Source organism: Panthera onca, chromosome C2 (genome assembly GCF_046562875.1).
Source record: "Panthera onca isolate mPanOnc1 chromosome C2, mPanOnc1 haplotype 2, whole genome shotgun sequence".
Classification (NCBI taxonomy): domain Eukaryota; kingdom Metazoa; phylum Chordata; class Mammalia; order Carnivora; family Felidae; genus Panthera; species Panthera onca.
The window spans coordinates 144583966-144607271 of NC_138347.1; the positions used below are offsets into that span (position 1 = coordinate 144583966).

Consider the following 23306-nt stretch of genomic DNA (forward strand, 5'->3'; position numbering starts at 1 on the left):
TCAATGGCAGAAATTGTTCCTGGCTGTACATTTTAATTATATGAAAAACATTTTTCCCTTCTGAAATTTGAGCCCTTGATTATCCTGAAGTGAATAAACTAGTAACCTGTTGAAAGGTCAGAATACAACTATCAGTTTTTGAAAAAAAAAAATCTGTGAGTGTGGAGGAGCCCTTTGTTTTTTGGATCTTTGAGGTTGGGATGAAGAAAGAGTGGAAGGAGCTCACAGTAGTCGGTCGGGTGCCACCGTAGAGAGAACTGCCTACCGCTGCCAATTTCACAGTCAGGAGAGGAGGCTGGATAAGAGCAGCTTGCTAGGAAATCTGCCCTGCCTGGTTCATGCACAGAGACAACTTCTGTAGGGACAGACCTCATTATTAACACACTGGAGGTAGAATTTTTCGTTGGAATACTTTTCACCATTCATAACTAGATTTGTCTTTTTTTTTTTTCCTTTTGGCTAGCTATGTTGGACTGAGAAAGGCCATGCATGCTTACTTTATTCAGTTCTTATGTGTGATAACATAAATTATCAAACTTCCCAGCAAATCAGCTCCATGTTTGTGCAAATAAAATGAGGGTACAAGCCTAGGTCATTAATACAGAGCAGCAGTGTGGTAGGTATGAGAAAAATAAGTCATAAGGCAGACACTTCTTCAAGGCAGTACAGCTGTTCTCCAGATAGGAAGAAAAATGGCAGCAAGAAGTCATGTATCCTTAAGGTTTCATTCATTCTCTCATTCATTCATTTAGATATATGCTGTGCCTGGAGTCCAGAGAACACAACAGTTGGGAGTTCTTACTCTGGAATATAATACCAATGTCCTAACCCCAGTCCTGCCAGGGAGGACTTGTGTGATTTGGCACAGTTGCTTATCACTTGCCCAAGAGGATTTCTTTGTGGGTTAAATAAGGCAAACCGGGAAAAGTACTTTGCATAGTAACTGACACCCAAGGTTAGCTGTTATTACAGATGAGAATTGGCAATGGCAGTCCCTGGAGAGAGTAAGTGCTGAGACTTCCTTACTTCCTCTCTTTTCCCACATTCTCCTGTTGAGCAACTGCCCATTCCCGAGTCTGTCTCTTCTCAGATGCTGGAAAAGGTGGATTTATACGTGGACAAGGTTGTTTACCCACTTTGGCAGACTGCCCAATTGCATGATTTCATTCAGAACTTCAGCAAGAATAAAGATGATTCGTAAACACCTCCTTTACCGAGTTGGAAATCAAAATATACAAGATTTACAGTTAAAGAGAGCAATACACCAAAAGGAAATAAAATTAATGCTAAAAACTCTTACCACATTGAAAACCATAGTTTTCTTAAGTAGCACCAGCCATATCAACTTGTGCCTGAATTTGTACCGTTGTGAATGGCATTTTTCCAATTAGAGTTCCTTTTTGAAAAAAACAATTTTTTTTCTTTCTATTGATCTTACCTTTTGTCAAACAGGATCTGTAGATTAGCAACATATATGTTATAGACATATAATTAATATACAATTAGTCTTTTCCAGCAAATGTGTGCTTTGTTTGAGCACCATATGGTTTTGTGCAACATGTTTTCAGTGTTTGCAGTTTCTCTTCTCAAAAATACAGCCAGGTTGATTTTTTATAGAGATGTCCTGGAGCTTTTACAGCCGCAGAATTGGCTTCTATTTTACCATTATAACTAGTAACTTGATAGAACAGAAAATTACTTTGGATTTTTATTCCTTAAGGTAAAATACATCGTTTTAATATATCACCAGGCAGGAGCTTGCTTTTTGTTTTAGATTCTTGTAATATTTTATGCTTTCAAAAGCCACTTAAGAATTGTAAAAATTAACCATCTTAACTTGCTGGCAGGCAGGTGAGTGCCTCCTGCAGACTGGTTCATAAGCCATTCTCCACACTGAGCTTTGTAAGTCTGGCATTCACACCAGGTTCTGTATATTTAGGGCCTTGTTCACTTTTAAATGAGAAGAATAGCAATGAAACCAACTATCAAAGCTGGGACAATTTTCAGTTTAAAAGAAAAGAAATGATCACCACAAGGGTTTCTTTTTTTTCTTCTTTCTTTCTTTCTTTCATTCATTCATTCATTCATTCATTCATTCAAGTTAATAGGGAAAATTAATATGGCTTCCAAAGTTAACACTGCTTAAAGCTGGAGCTGCGTTTTATTTGTAGGAGAAAGTGGCCTCTTATAAGCTAACACACCAAAAAGAGCCACCTGATAATTTTAAGGTGCTAAAGCATGTTTATTCTCTGAGCAGATTCGGTTAAGCTATTTTCAAAGTTGTAAATTTGATGGTGTTTTCATTCTTCATTTCATGTATCAGGTTTGAGGTTGATAACTCTCAAGCATTTATACCAATGAGCGAGAGTGACAACATAAAAAAGAAAGCATACACACATGGATAATCAAAATTCGTTTCTATTTGTCATTGAAATGTTTTATGAGAATATTTTCCTCAGTAGAGTCACCTTCCTAATTATGCTCTTCCTTAGCATATTAACACTGGTTTTCATGCCCCAACTTTGTAAGCAAGAAGAGGAAATTAATATCAGATTTTTATAAAATCTTCCAGAATAATTCACAAATTAGATAAGCCATATACAAATAAAACAGAGTTTGCTGAATAATTATTTGTATTAAAAGGTACAGTTTTTGATGTTACATGAAAATACTTGTATAAATTACATGTATTTTTTTTTCTTAATTTCATGGAAGTTATCTCTACCTTTAATGAATCTTGAAGTTTTAAATCTTGTATGTGTTTATGTATATCTGCACTGTTTTTACTTGTGTCTCTTCCCACTGAGCTAGATCAAGCTATCGCTATTTGTAAGTCATGCAGAGGCTTATGAGAAGATAGGCATAGAAGGTGTGACTCAAACAGTTTTAAGCTGTATTCCCTATAATAATAATTATAAAAATAAATAAATATAGAAAAGTCATAGAATGAAACTGATCATGTTTTTCCAACACGTAATATTAAACCTAAAAATGTATAATGTTGGGGGAAAGAAATACGACCTGAATAATAAGTTATTCTTATATGAACACATTTCTTGTACATTATACTCTACATGGGGACCATTATTTGACCACCAGCATAACAGAACACTTTGGGTAACTGCTGTGGCTTGTGGAGTTACTGACTACTTTACATTTGGTTCAAATAGTTAAGCCGGTGCTCTAGTAAATTTGATATCGTTCTGATGAATTGTATGGTTATTTTTACAGTTATCTGAATGCAGCCCTGAAGTTCCTGCAGGCAGTCCATTTGAAAACCACTATGAAGAAGACTGTCTTGTAATTGATGGGATAAAATTAAAAGCTGGAGAATGTATTGACAATATAACTAACAAGTTTAAAGAAATAGATGCTCTAATGTCTGAATTTTAAGGTATTATTGATATTTTCAAAAGTTAATTATAAAAAGTTACGTGTTTATATTTTTCCAAAGTCAAAAACTTGAAAACATGGAGGGAGATAGGTGTATGTTATACCAAAGCTGCTATTTGTAACAACTTCCTGTTTTATGCTTTTAGAATATCCATTGTTTTGAGAGCCAATCAAATGGTCTTCAAGTTAGTGTTAAGATTTAAGATTTAAAAAAACAATTTAGCATTTAAGAAACCCTGATATTTGTATTTGTAGATTTTTTTTTTCTTGTTTGCCTTAATTTTAAAATGGTTTATGAAACTTACTGTGCAAACACGTGCTTTACAATGATTATTTCGGCCCTTTATTCAAATGTGGCTATTTAGATGGCTGTCAAGGCTATTATAATTCTTCCATATAATTCAAGCATAGTAGAGATTGAGTATGTGTATTGGTAGTGGAATTAAGCTACTATAAAATAAAAGGAAATAATAAAAAAAATTATTGTGTATTAGAGTTGGGGTTCTTCTCAAAGGTGCCAGTTGCCTTATACTGGAAATAATCATTTCAACCATGATTCCAAAACCTGATTAAGTAGAGGTGGGAGGCTGTGGAAGATCAGAATCCTGGATGCTTCCCTATTAAATCAGTATCTCTGAAGGTGAGGATGGAAACCATGGTGAAAAATATAAGATTAAGTTAGGCATACTCACAATAAAAAAATTCTCAGCGTTATAGGAAAGCAAAAAGTGCATCCTACAGTACCACTCCCTTAACGCCTCCCTGAAACCCCATTCCATAGGGATTCCCATGAGCAGTTTCAGTGGGTGTCCTTCCACATAAGTGTTCTAACGCACATCCATCTCTAGTACCCACTCTCGCTCGCTCTCCATGTCTCTCTTGGGGGAGTATGGGATCAGGGAAAGGGGATTCCAAGCACATCGAAACCGAAAACAAAGCTTGAGGAGAGAAGAGAAAGCAATTCAGCATCTTGGACCTATTGCTAGTTGAATTAGCTGGAGTAACCACATGCTGGTGTGAAGGTAGCCACAGCAGATGCGTAGCACTGTGCACACAGGCTAAGGGACTTGTACCTGTAGGGGCCAAGTGAAGAGTTTTAGACCGTGGAGTCCCTTTTACATTTCAGAAAGATCACACCAGCAGCAACACAGAGAATGGAGTGAGCAAGAGAGCACTGGAGACGGGGCTCCTTGTTAGGAGGCTGCTTGGGAAATCCAGTTGCAGGACTAGGAGAACCTGAATATGGTGGTGCTATATGGAGAGAGCAGAACGGTTTCCAGCTGCATTAACATCAATGAGTGGATTATTAGGATTTTGAGAATGGAAATAGGCATGCGACAGTAGGGGGGAGGTGGGGTCGACTTCAGGGTTCTTGTATTCACAGTGCTGTTCACTGAAGGTCAGCATAGGTGCAGATTAGAAGCGTGGGGCAGATACCACGTTTGGGGCCAAACTGTGTGAGTTCAGCAAAGGTTCGAAACTCTTCATGCTTTGACAGAGCCTGCCTTTCAGAACCACGCCATGAGCCAGAGTGACTATGACTGCTCTCTCACTGCATCATATTTACTTCTAAATGGTATCAAACAGTGGAAACTAAGGCTTCCTCTTTTTCTTCTAACAGAATTTACTCCATAGCCTTTCAGAAAAACTTCGCCTCTTTCTCTCGCCGCTATGATGTTATATTCACAGCCTACAAAATGTCTCAAGAAGTAATCGATCCCATTTTCCTGTTACTTCTTAGAATCAACAATAAAATGACTACAATTTGTATTTGAAAGACTTGACCCACAATTCGAGTGTTTGATCTAAGCCCCCAGGTGGTAGACTAATTAGATCACTTGCAGCTAATTCCTGTTGGTGGAATAGCCAGTGCTCTTCCAAGTTAGAGTCCATGGGTAAGACACTGAAATTTCCAGACTGAATTCATCTCTGCCATGTTCTAAGCTGCAGAAGTCCGGAATTTCCACTGAAGTCTTTGTGCACTTGGGCAGTTCAAATTGGTCCTGAGGACAAACATTTGGGTTGGCTCTGTCTGCAGAGGAAACTTCAATCTCCTTCCAAGAAGAGGCTCTTAGGGAAAAGGCCTTTTCCAAGAAGAGGACAGAGGGGAGCCTCTGTCCATGTGAGAATATAGCCTTTCAAATTTCCAGATAGAATGTGCTCAGGAAAACGGATGAAGGAGCAGTCAACTAACATCTCTGTCCTCAAGGCTGAGAATCCTGCCTGGCTGGCAAACCCTACCTGCTGGTAAAGACCCCATGTTCAGGGCAGGCCGCTCAACATACACCAGGGCATAGCAGTGGGACTATGGAAACACGATGCCTGCCTTCACGTCCTGGTGCCGCCGCCGACTCATTGGGAGACCTGAGGCAAGTTACTTAACTTCTCTGAGCCAGGGCTTTTTTCCATCTATAGAGTAGAAGTTGCTGTGAAAGGAAATGTATGAATAGACATAAAATGCATAGAGCAATCTTAACACACAGAAAACTATGCAAGTCATGACCATGATTGTTGTCTCAAAAGCATTTCTCTTCTGACTGCCTCTGCCTGGTTATCCTAGGCCTAAAGCCTAAAGCCTAAATGTGCTTCTTTCAGCAGAACCTGAGGTGATACACCTGCTTCTGGGGGACTGGGGCCAAAGACTTCTCTGACTATGCTGACTCCCAGGGCAGACCTGGAGGTGGACAGTACCCTGCCTCTATAGCTAGGGCCTCCTGCTAGGCCCAGAGGAGGACATTATAAGGAAATTGTATCTGCTCATCAAGGGAGATTAAATTCTAAGCACACTAGTTATACCAAGTTTGATATGGGGGCTATAAAGCAGTATGTTAGGACCTTCTGCCTGAGCCTTTGGGTTGGAATAAGACCTCCTCTTTGTCTAGTTTGAGGAGTGGCTGACTAATCCTCTTTGCAGTGAATTGACCAGCTAGTCTGTAGCCTCCATGAACCTATGGAAGGGCTGGGTCCACCAGAAGCTGAGTCCCACTTAGATCTACAGACTGTGGAAAGTTAAGCACCAAAGCCAACTCTGTTGCCCTATATTCTAGGAAGTCCTGGTCCATTTGCCTCATGCAGAAGCTGAATTTATGCAGGTATTTCCAGTGGTAAGAAGCTTAGCTCTATCTTTAGTGGAGACAGGCTACGTATTTTGACTTGTTGCCACCAGTGGGATAAAGAGAGGAGTGCACCCTTGCACTTGCAAAAGTCTGTAGTGTCTACAGCCTTGAATTTCCTGGCTCTGCAGCGGAGGGTGATGAGTCACAGATAGTTAATATGTCCACTAACAGACCTAACACTATCATAAACTATCTAGAGGCTTTGTGGAAAAAATTGGCAGTTAGCTCTTTTTGGAGGAAACTTTTATTCATGAAAACTGAAGTGAACTGTGTATTGCTTTTCATGGAACGAAACCATTCTATAACCTAATGCCTCTACCAAATAGCTGGCATTCCATAACTCCACCACTTATTGGGGTTAAGAATTGGTATAGTTCTGTTCCAGATACTTCCAGACCAGTAGAATTTGCATCTGTGGACATTCCAAGGGACAAAGGTAAGATTTTGAAAATCCAAAATAGAAATATCCAAATCCTGCTCTATTATTTCTTCCTCTGTATGGTTCCAAGAAGAGGTCTAAACATAGTGCAATTAAAAAATTCTGAGTTCTTTTTTAGGGCTGAGCCAACTCTTGCTGTCACTTAGTAGAATTCTGAAAGAGTTGTTTAGTAAAGACAAATTTGACGTTAAGGTCCAAGTGGGATATTCTATGTACGCAAATCTAAATATTAGGATTTTCCCACCCACTGAGTGGTTGCATGGTATAGGCATGCAGAGTAGTGAGCAGCAAATGAAAGGGTAGGGGAGAGAGGAGAAACTTGTTTCCAAGAAAAATTCTGAAAGAATGAGTTGTTTTCTTTTAAATGCATATAGGAAAATACCATGAGAAAGGAGATATGCTCAGAACCAAACAAAATAAACACAGTTTGCAAGCAGCCCGGAAGTTGCTGGGTTAAAAAATAAAACTTTTTAATCTTCAGCCTCTCCAACCAGAAAAAGATTCTCAAATTAAAATGTAGCCTGGGGACAGTGATCAAGTCCAGGGGTTGGTTGGTGAATCACAGCAAGAGAGACAAAGACCAAATCTAGGGGGCTTGCAGGAAAACATGGCCTCAGGGTAAGGACCCAATCAGGGGTGTGGCTAATAACATTACAAACTATTACAAAATGACTTTTAAACCTCCTGCAAAGCTTAAAGGTATAGTAGTGCAGCCACCTGACATGCCCAAAGTGCTAGTAATTAAATCTGGAGAGAAAAGCCTGTCTTGAAAATAACTGTGGTTTTGACACATAGAATGGACTAGAATCAAATACATAGAAAACCCATTAGGTTGTAGAAAAACTGACACCACCTTAAGTACTAATAGCCTGAACTAAATGAGACTGAAACTGTTTGAGAGGGAGAAAAAAGACCCCTGAGCCCCCAGTTTTCTATGTAGGAAATAGGCTAGGAAAGCTTAGCCACCCAAAAGAAGTAGAAGTCTCAGTGTCATCTTCAGAAGCAAATGAGGAAGATGGTGGAAAAGGAGGTCTCAGAGGACAGAGCTAGGAGCTGTAGAGAACAATGGACCAAAGATCTTCCTCCTACACTACCAGACTCCACCCCACCCCCAGCTCACCTTCCCTTCCCCTGGGAGCAGGACCAAGGTCTGATGAAGAAACATATCCTACTCGTTTGGCAGGGAAACTTGGCTAATTTGCCTAGAAGGATTTCAGAATCACTAAGGAACAAGTTTCTTCATTTTGAATGAGGTGTTTACTGTGATTTTCCTGTCTCTGTTATACCAATGCATATTGTGTGGGTGTGGAAAGGGGATGGGGCCTGTGATTTGTCTTCTCAGTTTATAGGTCCAATTCATATCTGGACCAGATGTAAATCATGAAGTCCTAAATGTTGAGCCTGATACATGATTGGGTGAGACTTGTGGTGTCCTTTGATGGGGATGGGCTGTTTTCATATTGGAGAGATGTGAATAATGTAGCCAAGCAGGTGGACAGTCATTGATTGAGTTCCTGATCCAAGTTCTTTGTATCTCCCTGCATTGTATAATTATCATGGATCTATCACAGACAGAGTGTACTACTACCGGGCCTTGTGACTTTGCACTTGGTCTCCTGCTTTGATCAATGAAATAGAGCTGAAGTGATGGGGCCAATTCATAGTCAAGGCCTTAAGAGGCTTTTGGTGTTTCTTCTTTACCTCTTGTACCCTGCCATTGTCTTGAAAAGAACATGCTGCGACAAGCCCTCTAATTCAGGGAGGATGAAAGTCCTGGGAGAAGACCTGGACCCAGAGACTTGCAGAATGAAGCAGAGCTGCCCCAGGTGATCTGCAGGTCCAGAATAGAATACAGTATTATTGTTTTTAGCTACTGAGTTTTGGGGTTGTTTGTTACACAGCATTTTTGTGGCAGTAGTTAACTGATACACTTGATTTCTTGGTTCCAGCAACAGTTTCACAGGTCGGGTGTGGTGGCAGCTTTCCAGCTGTATCTGACCCATGGGTTGTTTTCTCCTTAGGGTGGAGCTTCTATCAAAATAGCCCTGTCTCCTGGGTTGGACCCAGCGTGCTAGCCCAACGCCTGCCCAGTGACCCTTCCAGCTTTTTTTTTTTTGGATCAGGCCCAGATGGGCTCTTCAACTGATGGGGCTTAGCCCATTCCCTGCCCAGCCTCAGGTTGCTTTATCACAGAGGCAGCATATATAGAGATATTATAAGTTAATAGGATACCAGCACCACCAAAATATCACTAAGAGTTCATAAGCGTGGGTCACTTCTTTTTTAAGTATTTTTAGACTCTATAATAATTACAAAAGGTAGATAGGCCCGTAATGGTGAAATGTTTCATTTGGCCAAAAAAGAAAAAAAAAAGTGTGCATATATTTCCATCCCCTTTCTGTTCCTCAAGTCTTCCAAGTCTTCCTTACCCTTTTGGTATTGTATCAAAGGATTTTAAGTTGCTAAATCTAGTTTTGGGTTCAGATTTTACCAACTTGCCTAAGTCACATGACCAATAAATGGAAAGGCCAGAATTTGAGTACATTTCTGTTTGTTCAGATCCCATTCCCTTTATAACTGTCTATATTGTTTAATGATCTGGTTACTAGGTGGGTGGTGGAATGATCATCTAGTTTCCTCCTATGTAAAATGAGGATGGAACTATCTAAACAAAAGCATTGTTGTGAGCAATAAATGAGCTATTTTATGTGAAAATGCTCTGTAAATCAACTATCTTCTATATATTCTTTCTGAAGGAAACTGAGTATGTGCTTAAGTACACTGCAATTAATTATTACTGAGATAAAATGTAATTATGCATTTGAAATGATCACTTGTCTTACTCTTGTATCTCTCCATCTACCATCATCAATATCAGAATTTTTTTTTCTCTTTTTTAAAATTAAGTTTTGGAAACCATCACTGGCGGCATGTGACCCTCTCTCTGATGCGTGTGTTAACAGCAATGTCTGTCTTTTAAGGGACATCTATCTCACTGTTAAATTTAACTTTTTTTAATGTTTATTTATTTTTGAAGGAGAGAGAGACAGAGCGTGAGCAGGGGAGGGGCAGAGAGTGAGGGAGACACAGAATCCGAAGCAGGCTCCAGGCTCTGAGCTGTCAGCACAGAGCCCAACACAGGGCTTGAACTCACGAACTCAGGGCAAGATCATGACCTGAGCTGAAGTCGGACCCTTAATCGACTGAGCCACCCAGGCGCCCCTCACTGTTGAATTTTACCTATGGCTTTAAATCACCTTGTTTTCTTCATTCTGTTAAAAAAGAAAAGGGGTGGGGGGAGTCTCAGTATTGATGAGTAGTGGCAGATTCTGTGGCATTTTAGATGCTTTCCAATAAACGTATGGATGCCTTTCACAGGGAGCACGGGTTGTATTTCAGCATGCCCTCCTCCAGCAAGTTGGAATTTAGGCCCTGGCTCCAAAGACCTTTTGAAAGCCAGAAAGCTCACCAAAATATATGGCCAGAGTTGGTCTGTTGTGGCAATGACACTTGCTTATTATGACATACAATTAAATTACATAGATTTAAAATTTTGTACAACAAGCCTCTTGCAGTTTGCAGAGGGAAAGGAGCAGGCAGAAGAGAAATATGAATATGGTCATGCTCCTCTCTTCTGGAGCCTACAATCTAGTGATGGAAGAATGTGAATAAATATAGGTGGTCCACAAAGCAGAAAATGCATTTGAAGATGGAATGTCTAAAAGCAGAAGGGAGTTGTCTTTCTAGATAGCTGAGAGTCAATAATTACAAAATCCTTTAATACGATTCCTTCAGTCTCAGGTGCCCCCTGCCAGAAGTGAGAAACCACCCTACGGAGTCTGACGTCTACAGACAGCTTTAGCCCTCAGCTGCCAACAGCTATTCATGGAGGGAGTTAAGCCAGAACTAGGGCTCCCCACTCAAGCCCTGCTTTGGTTCCTCTTGAATTGCGGAGAGGGCCAATGACAATGACACCTGATCTTTAAACCCCATAAGATCTTGACCCAAGGGGACTCAGTGCTTTTACCAATACAGTTGGATCAGACCCCAGGTCCTCTATGGGATCACCATCATTTATGCTCTCCACTTCCTGTTGAGTCTCCTGGCTGCAATCCATCGCCCCCTGTTCCTCCGTGACCTCCATAACTTCCCCTGCTACAGTGATGAAGCCAAAGTGTGGGAGGCACAGAAGGGGAGGTTGGCAAGGGACACTCCTCTTGGATAGGAGTTCTAAATGCGCCAGCAAGCTCTTGGAGCCCTTTCACTGCAGAGGGGAGCAGCCTTGTGCTTCTTCAGGGTAGAGGACTGGCCACACAGCCTCCAACTACTGCCGACGGTCTTTCTTCCACCTCCCCCATGGACTCCTAATTTCATCTCTCAGCAGCAGCTGCTCTCAGGCAACACCAGAGCTGGAAACTACCTGATCTATGAAAGCCTGACTTCTTCTAAGCAAAGGAGGGTTAGGGTGTGGATGTACAGAGAAGTGTGAAAGTGTAGATTATTTGGAAATGGGGGTCCAACCTTACGAGGTTATGTGTTAGGTACTTACGTGTTAAGTACTGGAGTAGACCTGTGAAAGGAGAGGAGAGGGAGATTAATTCTGACTGTAGACACAGCTTCATGGTGGCATTTTATTCATTCCTTCACTCAATACTATGGGCCAGGTTTCATGCGAAGCGCTAGTAATACAACAGTGAACAAGACACACATAATCTCCAAACCTGTGGAGCTGATTCTGACCTTGAGCAGTTTGCTTTAGCCTCACTTTCTTCATCTGAGAATTGGGATGATGGTGATGATAATAATAGTAATAACACTCATCTCCTAGAGTTGTTGAACAGAATAAAATGAGTTAAGATGGGCAAGGTGCCTAGCAAAGTTCCTGGCACATTGCATTTTATGTAAGTATCACTACTATTTTTACAGTCTAGTTGGGGAGAGACCTGTGAAGCAAAGCCAGATTTGGAAGGTGGAAGAGTGGGCTGGCTGGAGACGATGAAAGTCACAGTCTGAACAAAGCACAAAGGTGGGAAAAGCAGGAACAGCAAATACCTAAGCCGAGTAACTAGAGTGCAGGGGGTGGAGGGTGTGATACGAAGAATATTGGGAGTTAAGGCTGGACCAGGCAGGTTGGGCTTTGCTCAAGGAAAGCCTTGTATATCACACTAAATGGCAGCTCTTCATTCAGCAGGGGAGCCAGGTTAGTGCAATGATGAAGAGCGGTGACCACCACAGTCTCCAAGATCAAACACCCAAGGGTGCTGGGCACCATGACCGGCTTGGAACCAGACCATTGTGCGATTTGCATGCACGGAGGGGCAGCAGGCAGACATTGCTATGCCAACCTGTGCCCCTGTGTCTGAGGAAATCCGTGCCCTGATGTTAGCTCGGATTGTCAGCTTCCACAGTGAGTGCCTTAGGGTTGCCAGCAGGCAGCCGGGGACCGGAAGGTTAGGTGTCTCTGCGAAGTCTTATTAAACTCTCAGCTGCCTGGGAATAATGCACCACAGCAGCAGAGTTTTAAATGGCAAAGGGTCTCTGGCTGTCAGCAAGGTTACAGGTAGATACTTTCATTTGTCCTCCATGAAAGCTTAATATCATTTTCTTCTGTTCAAGTCAGCTTATAGACCTCATTACTTCAAGTTCATCGGGCAGCTGAACAGACTTTTTGATTTTACTGTGCTTTCAGAATCATGTTGGAGAAGAGCTAATGCATTTTTAACCAACTTCAGCAAATTGAAGCTCTTTGGTGCTGTAGTGTACTAATACAATTACTGCTAACTCTCTGAGAGCGGCATCTGGGTCCGGAAATTCCCGCTATTGCGGTTGTGAGCTCCAGGAGGTAGGGGCTACATGTCCTTCCACTTGTGACCCACCCAGACCATAGCATAGTGCCTCGCACATGTGAGAACAGCAGTTCTATTTTTAGATTGATGTTGAACTTTCTGCCCGTCTAGCCTGTTCAAAAATGTTTTCTAACAAGCTCTATACTCAAGCACCTTTGGACTGAATCTCAGGTGGTTGTTGCTTTTTGATTCCAGTTCCCCAAACGCTGACAAGCTCTAGCTCTATCCGTTACCTATCGCGACAGTGATGCAGGGTAGCAGGTGACCACAAAATGCCAATGGCAAACAACAAAGCACGTCTCCTAGCTTGGGAGCCTGAAAAATTCAGCCAATTTGGCTACTTTCAGGTGATCTCACTTCTCTGTCTGTGGGCAGCTGTGGGTCTCCTCAGGTGTGGTTTTTCTGTGGCTCATACTAGGTGGGCTCACTTACCTATCGAGGACCAGCTAACAGTCTTAGATGGGGAAATGGGGCAACTCAGCTCTGCTTTATGCACCACCTGTCATCTTGCAACACACTAGCCCAGGCATGTTGTCCTGGAGATAGCAGAGGAACAAGAGTAAGAGAAAATTCCAATAAGAAAATCCAAATCACCTGCAATTCCACCAACTACAGATAAATCACTGGTGACATTTAAAAATTTCTTACAATCTTATTTCCAAATAAATATGTACTCTTAAATGCACAAGGAGCAACAACCACATAGTTATTTCCATAGCCTTTTTCTCTTAACCATATATTGTGAATGTAGTCCCATGCCATGAGATATTGTTCTACAACATGATTTTTAAGGATTGCATTGTATTTTTATCCATACAACAAAATACCCTCTTGATGGATGTTTAATTTGTTTTCACATTTTCTTTTCTTTTTTTTTCTAATTAAAAATTTTTTTAAATGTTTATTATTTTGAGAGAGAGAGAGAATGAGCATGAGTGGGGGAGGTGCAGGGAGAGAGGGAGATGCAGAATCCGAAGCAGTCTCCAGGCTCTGAGAGTCAGCACAGAGCCCGACATGGGCTCAAAGTCACAAACCTCAAGATCATGACTTGAGCCAAAGTCGGGCGCTTAACTGACTGAGCCATCCAGGTGCCCCTCCAGATTTTTAATTATACAATTATAAACCACTCTGTCATGAACATCCTTATCATTTTATCTTTGTGTACCTTACTTTTCTTTCAACTCTTTTCTAGAAGAGGAATTAATAAGTCAGAGTGTCTACACAGTTGCAAGGCTTTTTGTGGCTATCATCTATTATCTTCCACCAGAGGTGTGTGTCTATTTCTCTGCTAGACTGGGGTTTGGTTTCTACTTGAATTTTATGTTACTTAAAACAGTGCGTTGGGTTAATCTCTGTCTTAAAGAACATCGACTAAATGACTATGAGATGGTAGGTTTTTGGTTTTTTTTTTCTAATTCCTTAGAGAAGGCTGAAGACTAGCATTAACATAGGCCATAGACTCAGGCTGAAAAGTGACTGAGATAAGAATAATAAACCAGGTAATGGGCAAATGTGAAAAGAAACAATGGTCACTTGATTTAGACATTAGATGTCCTTTTGGTCAATCATTGTTGTGACAAATACTAGGGCAGAGTCATTGGTCTGGAAAACGTTTTGGTCAGCTGATAAAATTAAAAATGTAGGAAGTTACATTCCAATTTGGGAGGAGTAGGGAAATAGAGGTGCTTGAGAGAATAGACCAGTTTTCACTGAATACTTCTATTAAGGTAGTCACATGGCTTCTGCTGGTCTATTATAATCGCGATTGATGAGTGTTTGATGTTAGATAACTTAGGTGATGATTCCTAAAATCCACCTTTCTTGTATTAAATTGAAATTGCTTATAATGAGAACATGAAGACTTTTATTTTCCATCCACATATGTGCTTTTGTGTATCTGTAATTTTTATTTTTAGTGCCTAGAGAAAAACTGGTTTTGGATGATAATTCTTGCCCTGCAAAATGTATTTAAATTCATTCAAAATGATTATTGCTCCAAAATTATGACCTTCCACACAATGGACTATGAGTACTCCCTTCCCAGAGTCTGGGCTTTATTCATAATCTGTGGTCCTAGCACAGAAAACAAGGCCTTAATAAATATTGTTTATAAATGTTTAAACACCCTTGCCAAAATGAGGGTTAAATTTGCCATCCAACTTAGCCTTTCTAATTATATAAGTCTAGATTCTCAAAATTAATTGAACCTTGAATGTTTTTACCATGTAGCACTTAATTACACATGGGCATTTATATGCCATTATTTATTTCATGTGTGGTAGCCAGTCTCTAAGACGATTCTCACCTGGTGTTCACACTCTTGTTTGGCTCCTTCCACACTGAACAGGGTTCGCCTGTGTAACCATCAAAATATCTCAAACATGACAGACTCTGACCTCCAAGGCTGGGTCATAAAAGACATTGTGGCTTCCACTTTATTCTCTTTTTGGATCACTCATCCAGAAGTAGTCAACCGCACGTCATGAGGACACTCAAGCAGCCTTAAAAGAGGTCCACGTGGTGGAACTGAAGCCTTCTGCCAACATCAGCACTAACTTGACAGCCACCTGACTAAGCTCTTCTGGAAGTGATGCTCCGGCACCAGTCAAGCCTTCAGATGACTACAGCCCAGGCCAGTATCTTGACTGCAACCCCATGAGACACTCTGAGCCAGAAACACCCAGCTAAGCACTCCTCAATTCCTGATGCACAGAAACTGTGTGTGATAATAAATGTTCATTGTTTGAAGTTACTAATGTTCTGGGGTAATTTGTTACACAGCAACGGATAACTAATATAATGTGTGACAGGCTTTTACCAACAAATAGATTATAAGCATCTTTAAAAAAAGAATCATATCTTTCATTTCTCATAGTGACCTGCATGATATTGAGATATTAGCCAAAATAAATGATGTTAATACTTCACAATTACCTTCTAGTCAAATCAACAAATATTTAATGCCTACCAGACACTCTTCTAGGAAAGCAGTAAACAAAAAAGAACTAAGTAAATGCTAGTGGATAAGACATATAATAATTGAAAATATAAATATGGACCAGGTCAGTGAAGATATGAAGCTCAGAACAACAATAAAAGATGGGCATGCTACTTTATATATTTGATATTGGGTGTCAGGAAGGCATGATGTCTGATATCAAATGTCATATCAAATGTCTGTCAAGACATTTGAGCAGAGAACTGTGCATGTACCTGTGAAGGAGCATCCCAGGCAGAGGAAATGGCCAGTTCAAAGGCCATGAGACTGGAAGAATGTGGCACATTCAACAGGGCCAACACGGCCAAGGCTGAGGCCGCCATTTGTTGCAGATTTCACTAGTTAGCTTGTTGTATTTCTCGCCAGTCCAACTACACATTTAAATCTGTCTCGGGGCTCGGACCCCACTTTTCCCTTGGTTTTCTGAATTTGAACAGGGCACCAGATACTGGTGTAATTTAAACAGACCTTTTTATGTAAATGAATCATGATATAAACAGGAACACAGCTAATGAGTCAAAATAGGCTAATATTTGTAGCCGGAATGAAGAATTAGACAATTCACTGATTGCAATCTTCCTTTCATTACTTCTGCACTTGAAGCTTTCTGACTTCATTAAAGCCATTAGTGCCCACCAATAAATTACATAGCTTTGGTAGTAACACAAATATGTGTGAATGTTTCTGACATTGCAAGAAATAATCAGGCTCAATCAATATATGTTCATCAAGACATTAGGTCTCAAATCGATGAGTAATTAGCTCTCCCAACAGAAGAACAAATAAAACTCTGTTTCCTAAATGTTCTGTCATTCTATGCTGCAAGTTTCACCTCCTTTCCCTCTCTGGCTGGAGGAAACACATGTCACAATGAATCGAATGATCACTGAATAATGAGTTCTGCTTTGATTACAGCATGTTCGTGATCATAAATAAATGAAATTGTGTTTGTATTTCATAGACATCTGAATTTTTTAATCTTGCATTTCACCTCAGATAAACAAGTTTATCTTTAATAGGTAAACACCCCTCTGAGAGGCATAATGCAGAACTTAAACTCACATTTAACATTTTAAATTATCACGTAAACAAGAGCTCCTGCACGTTCTCCTATGGCAGCAATTGCTGTTCTCTTGATACAAAGGTGACTGATTTTCTTTCTTGCTTGCTCTGTTTTATAAACATAATCTTGGCAAATTAATGAATTATTTCATTTGTGTTTTAATTCTGAAGAGTAGATTTCATAGAGAGGGAGACATAGGGGAAGGCAGGGAGTAGGGTAGAGGGAAAGAATCAGAAAGGAAGCCAGAAAGAGACACAGAAATAGATGCAAAGACAGAAATACTGGAGCATGTGCACGTGTGTGTGTGTGTGTGTGTGTGTGTGTGTGCGCGTGCGCGCATGCAGGGGGAAGAGAATAGAGAGATTGCCACTGAGATATAACTAGAAAGGAGAAAGGACAACTATTTAAAGACTAGGATTTGTTTGTGGGAAGGAATAACAGTATGTTATTTAAAGAAAAAAGATTAGTACTGAAAAAAAATTACTGTACGTGTTTTTCTTCTTAAATAAGAGGCTATTCAAATTACGAGGCAAAATATTACAAATAACCAAAAGGCAATGCACTTAATAAATACTTTACCCAGAAACCTACTGCTGTACATTTTTATCAAAGCAAATTAATTTAAAATACTTGAGGACCAGGCATATGTAGTATCATTTATAATGAATTTTTTCTCAGTTCTAAATGTGTTTACTGTATCTCATAGGTTATGAAAGCGAGTTCTTTAAATCTCTACAGAATTTTTTTATTAGCCTAGTTGTGCATAGGCAAAGGAATTTTTAACAAAATCTCTCTGTGGGGTGCCTGGGTGGCTCGGTTAAAAGTCCAACTTCGTCTCACATCGTGATCTCACGGTTCGTGGGTTCGAGCCCCACAATGGGCTCTGTGCTGACAGCTCAGAGCCTGGAGCCTGCTTCAGATTCTCTGTCTCCCTCTCTCTCTGCCCCTCCCCTGCTCACACTCTGTCTCTCTCTCAAAAATAAATAAACATTAAAAACAAATTTTTAAAAAATCTCTCTTTGGTGCATATTTAATTAATATGAAGTGTTTAAAATATAGAGACCCTTGAATATGATAATGATTTACCAAAATCATTAACTTCAATGGAAAGCAAGCAAATGAATTTTAAATGTAAAGAAAGTTCAATCTTTCTTTCAAATGATTTTTTTTATGAACTGTAATACCAGTGACCTTATAAATTTGGCATAAATGTAAACATATGCTGAAATCTGTTTGTGTTAAATGCATAATCCTTAAAGACATTTGATTTAAGAACATTAAAACAATTTTTTTGGATTGACAGAAACTCAAGAATTTGGTTCTGTAAGTAGCAAGAACTTTAAATATTTATTCTCCAGAGAAATGGTTGTCTCTAAACAGCAATTTAAAGATAATTCAAAGCAGGGGCGCCTGCTCAGTTGAGAGTCTGACTTCAGCTCAGGTCATGATCTCACGGTCCGTGGGTTCGAGCCCTGCATTGGGCTCTGTGCTGACGGCTCAGAGCCTGGAGCCTGCTTCGGATTCTGTGTCTCCCTCTCTCTGTCTCTCTGCCCATCCCCTGCTCACACTGTGTCTCTCTTTCAAAAATAAGCATTAAAAAAAGAAATTTAAAGATAATTCAAGGGTAATTTTACTGAAGAGAAATTTTCGGCACTCCTTTAACTGTTTTAAGTAAAACAACAAGCAAACAAACAAAACAAAGCAGTAAATCCTCATAAATATTTTCTCCCAAGGACTCCTTTCTTTTGGAAACTATATTTCAAAGGAAACTTAATGTGTGTTCCTGATTCATTTATACACCTCAGATCCATTTGAAACACCAACACATCTTATGAACCTTTTTATAAGGCTTTTCAAAGGTATTTTTATTTGAACCAGAAAGTCATGTTTTGTTGGCAGTAAATGGAGCTTGGGGTGTGAGAGAAAAAGTTAGCTTGGAGCCCACAGAGTTCAAGTGACTCTAAACAAGGTCAAAGCTGTTCTCTCAGTCTCAAATGAGATTGAAATAAAGAAAAGAAATGTTCACTGTGTGATAGCATTTGTGAGCCAAAGGTTTTTAAAAGAAATAAAAAGTTCTTCAGAAACCATTAAATATCTAAGGCTCAAAACAAATTCTACGAATAAGTTGGAATTTCTTGAGAAATTTGCTTGGTGTGTGTTAATATATATATTGTTTTTTGAGAAAAAGAGAGAAATTGAGTGCATGCATGCGGGGGAAAGGGGAAGAGGGGGAGAGAGAGAGAGAGAGAGAGAGAGGGAGAGGGAGAGAGAGAGAGAAAATCTTAAGCAGGCTCCACACTCAGCGCAGAGCCCAACGTGGGACTTGATCTAATGAACCATGAGATTATGACCTGAGCCAAAATCAAGAGTCTGGTGCTCAGCTGACTGAGCCACCCAGGTGCCCCAGTAATTTTTTTTTATTTCAGGACAAATACGTTTTAAAACACATTTTTGTGGATTGTGTGTTTGTATTGCTGGCTATCTTAGTTGGAGTTTCCCCCAGAATCAGATAAGACTTGGGCTCAAGTGGTTTATTTGGGATAGCCAACACAGATCATTTGTGCCAGACAAAACAGTATAGTAGGAAGGTGGGGAAGTGACACAGGGAAGGTAAGAGGTCACTGAAGCTGTGTTGTCAGCAAGCTACCCCCACGGGCAACTGGAGCTCAGTCCTGCTGGGGAACCCTGGGAGCCAGCATAGGGCACATGCCTCAGAGCTATCCCACCCAGGGGGTGAGGAACCCGGGGTATTTATACACCCGTTCCCACTGGTTAAGGGCTTCTTCTGAAGGATGGTAATTCCCCAGGCCTCTGGCCGGCTGTGCACATTAGAATGGACTGAGATGATCAGGCTGATGGTAACAAGGTGATAGGAGACACGCAGACAGCATCTACTAGTCTGACACACATTCTGTTTTATTTCAGAGTAACAACCATGGGAAGTTTATGGTGGAGAATCACGAAAAGCTAAGTGAGTTCTTAAAAAATTTATTTATTTTAATTAATTAATTTTATTTAATTAATTTATTTTTAATTTATAGAGAGCATGAGTAGGGGAGGAGCAGAGAGAGAGGGAGAGAGAGAGAATCCCAAGCAGGCTCCACACTTTCATTTCAGAGCCCAACGTAGGGCTCAAACTCATGAACAATGAGATCGTGACCTGAACCGAAATGGAGAGCTTAACCGACTGAGCTACCCAGGCGCCCTTGAGTTTGTGTTTTTGTTTTTTTTTTTCAATTGAATGTTTTTTTCAAGAGAAAGAAAATTTGTGATGGGTGTAAATGGCATTTTGAAGGCCTTAATTATCGAGAGTTTAAAAATCAGACTTGGTGTGTATTTGCTTTGACACTCCAGTTTCCTTTACGTGAATGATGGTAGTTGACTTCACTCGATGCTTATTATGTTCCTGGCACCGTGGTCTGTGCAGAGGCTTGAAATAACACATTTAATCCTCATAGCCACTCAGTGAGATGGGCACTGCTACTGTTCCTGTTCTACAGATGAGAAAACTGACACACAAAAACCTTCTGTAACTTGCCCAGTCTGGTAGCCAAGCGGGGGTTCCGATTCAGCCAGGCTCCGGAACTGTGGCCTTCCACACGACACATACTGTCTTGCTCCATAGCCCAGTGTATGTGATTTGACCAATCTACATTTCTTCTCTTACTCTTTGAAGTCATGGTGACTACCAGCCATACTAATGCCTGAGGCTAGAGAGATGCGGGACGGCTGTGCCCAGCCCTATCTGCTTCGTAAGTGCATGTTTGAATTTCATGCTCTGCAGCCATTTGCAGAGTTCATTGGTGTCCATGGCTAACCGTTGCCTAAAACGTAAGTGCCAACACTGCTGACTTGTCATCTATTGATGAGCTTTCCCAGTGACTGCTGGGCCTGTCCCTGGGTTAAAATGGCACATCGGTGCCTTTTCCCACTCATTTTGGTGGAGGAATGCGATGAGGAAGTTATTTTTGGAACATGTGTTCTTTCTGTGCCCTGGCTTTCACTGAGTTTTCAAGCTTTTAGGAACTCATGGTTATCTTGAAGTCAAATTAAACTTAAAAATAAATTTATAGAGGCACCTGGCTGGCTCAGTTGGTAGAGCATGCGACTCTTGATCTCAGGATTGTAAATCCGAGCCCCACCCTGGGTGTAGAGATTACTTAAAAATAAAGTCTTTAAAAATAAATACAATTGCAAAACAGAAAAACACCTTTGGGGCCAAGTAAAGGCTGAACATGTGAGTGTTTCCAAACATGCAAAATTGCATACTTGCACAACAGATTGCAGAGTTGTAGGTGAGGCCACCTCTTCATTGTCCCTTAGCATATGAACAAAACTAAACCCTGGGTTCATCTACGCACAGTGTACAATTCAGATTTGTTTCATATGATATTTTATGAGCTGAAACTGTTTAGCAAATTGGTTGGCATGTCTTTGTCTAAAATGATCAAGTTGATAGGGTGCCTGGATGGCTGTTGGTTCAGGTCATGATCTCATGGTTTGTGGGTTCAAGCCCCATTGGGCTCTGTGCTGACTGCTCAGAGCCTGGAGCCTGCTTTGGATTCTGTGTCTCCTCTCTCTCTGTCCCTTCCCCGCTCTTGCTCTGTCTCTCTGTCTCTGTCTCTGTCTCAAAAATAAACATTAAAAAAGATTTTAATGACAAAGTTGCATTATCACTCCTTATAGCATATTTATTCATGGTTTTTCAAATGTTTATTTATTTATTTTTGAGAGAAAGGGAGAGAGAGAACACAAGCAGGGGAGGGGCAGAGAGAGAGAGAGGGAGACACAGAATCTGAAGCAGGCTCCAGGCTCTGAGCTGTCAGGGCTGAGCCCTACATGTGGCTCCAACTCACAAACTGTGACATCATGACCTGAGCTGAAGTCTACATCTAGCCTTCTGAGCCACCCAGGCGCCCCAGTTCATATGTTTTTAGAAGAGTTGCTATATGTCCCCAAAACAGGAGGTGGGTTACAGAGAAGACATTGTGAGAAAAGTAGCACAGCTTTTCAAGAGTTACTGGCTGAATGGCTTAAGTTAGGTAAGTCTAAGTATTTGCTTTCCAGTTTGTAGTAGAATAAATGAAAATCTGATATGAAGAAACCTCCATTTATCATGCATCTTTTTTTATGGTGCACTTTTTTGTGTCCATTTTTCAATTATTTGTTTTTTTTTTTTAATGTTAAGTCCTTAATTTTTTTTAAATGAACAGTCAAAATTTCTTTTGGTCTCAAATCTATTAAGACAAACAAAGTTAAAATGTGAATGCAGGGAACTCGAAGTGGGAAATACTCATTTATTCTCATAAAAAAAGAAAATGGGGGGGGGGGCACCTGGGTGGCTCAGTTGGTTAAGAATCTGACTGTGGCTCAGATCATGATTTCATACTGTGTGAGCTTGGAGCCCCACATTGGGCTCTCTGCTGTCAGTGCAGAGCCTGCTTTGGATACTCTGTCCCCCCTCTCTGCCTCTTCCCCTCTCATTCTCTCTCTCTCTCTCTCTCTCTCTCTCAAAATTAAATAAACATTTTAAAAAACCCTTAGAAAAAAGAAAATGTGGTTATTTAAAGTGGCCAAGAGACCAAAATTAATTCTGTATTCTGAAAAGAGAATCAGGTGGTCCCCAAAATGATAGAATAGTGAGTTTTACCCCTCAGCTCCAGAAAAGATGTTTTTCAGATATTATTTCAAGACCTCATACTACAATGTGGGGAAAAAAATAAACAGGTAAACACAACCTTTTCTGGAAGGGAAAATCATTCTAGCTATTAAATTCTTGAAAAGAGTAAACAAAAATGGCATCCCTATTTCACAGGACTTTATGAAAGTAGTTTACTTGGATTTTAAAGGCTATGATAAGGCTTTCAAATGAAGCCTGTGACAGGCTCAAGTCTCCATAAGCCACGTGGAGCATCCAAAGGACACAGAACAGCTACCTTTCGGGGTACAAAGGACCAGTCCCAGCTTGTCCAGGGAAACAACCTTTTAAATGCTTTTTTAAACTTTATTCATTAAAAAAAAACTTTATTCATTTTTGAGAGACAGAGCCTGAAGTGGCAGGGGAGGGGGCGGGGGGAGACAGATAGAGAGGGAGACACAGATTCTGAAGCAGGCTCCAGGCTCTGAGCTGTCAGCACAGAGCCCGACATGGGTTAGAACTCGTGAACCGTGAGATTATGACCTGAGCTGAAGTCGGATGCTTAACCGACTGAGCCACCCAGGTGCCCCGATAGTGCTTTGTTCTTATTACCATTTACTCTTCTTGATTGCTGACTTTGGATCTGGAATGGGGTGAGATGTTTAACAGTCTGCAGTGCATGGAGATACAGGTTGAAGGAGGAATCACTCACAGTGTTTGGCCTGGGAAGATGGCCCCACAGTGGCAGACATTTTGGAAAGGTTTTCTGGCCCCTGAACACAAAGAAAACTATCTTCCCTGAGGTTGTACTCC

General features: G+C 40.6%; 1 protein-coding gene across 5 annotated transcripts in view; it reads left to right on the plus strand.

Annotated features, from left to right (window-relative positions):
• The window catches only part of ZCWPW2 (zinc finger CW-type and PWWP domain containing 2), a 147885-nt gene extending 132339 nt beyond the window's left edge, over nucleotides 1–15546 (plus strand). For 2 of the 5 annotated variants that reach the window (XM_081790134.1, XM_060638457.3), the window contains one exon: nucleotides 3232–4994. In XM_081790134.1, coding sequence (XP_081646260.1) covers nucleotides 3232–3393 — 162 coding nt within the window. In that variant the 3' untranslated portion in view covers nucleotides 3394–4994. Of the gene's footprint in view, nucleotides 1–3231; nucleotides 4996–12637; nucleotides 12791–13986; nucleotides 14064–15141 lie in introns of those variants that run through there. The other 3 variants (XR_014135254.1, XM_081790135.1, XM_081790136.1) reach the window with 3 other exon arrangements.
• Nucleotides 15547–23306: the final 7760 nt, after the last annotated feature.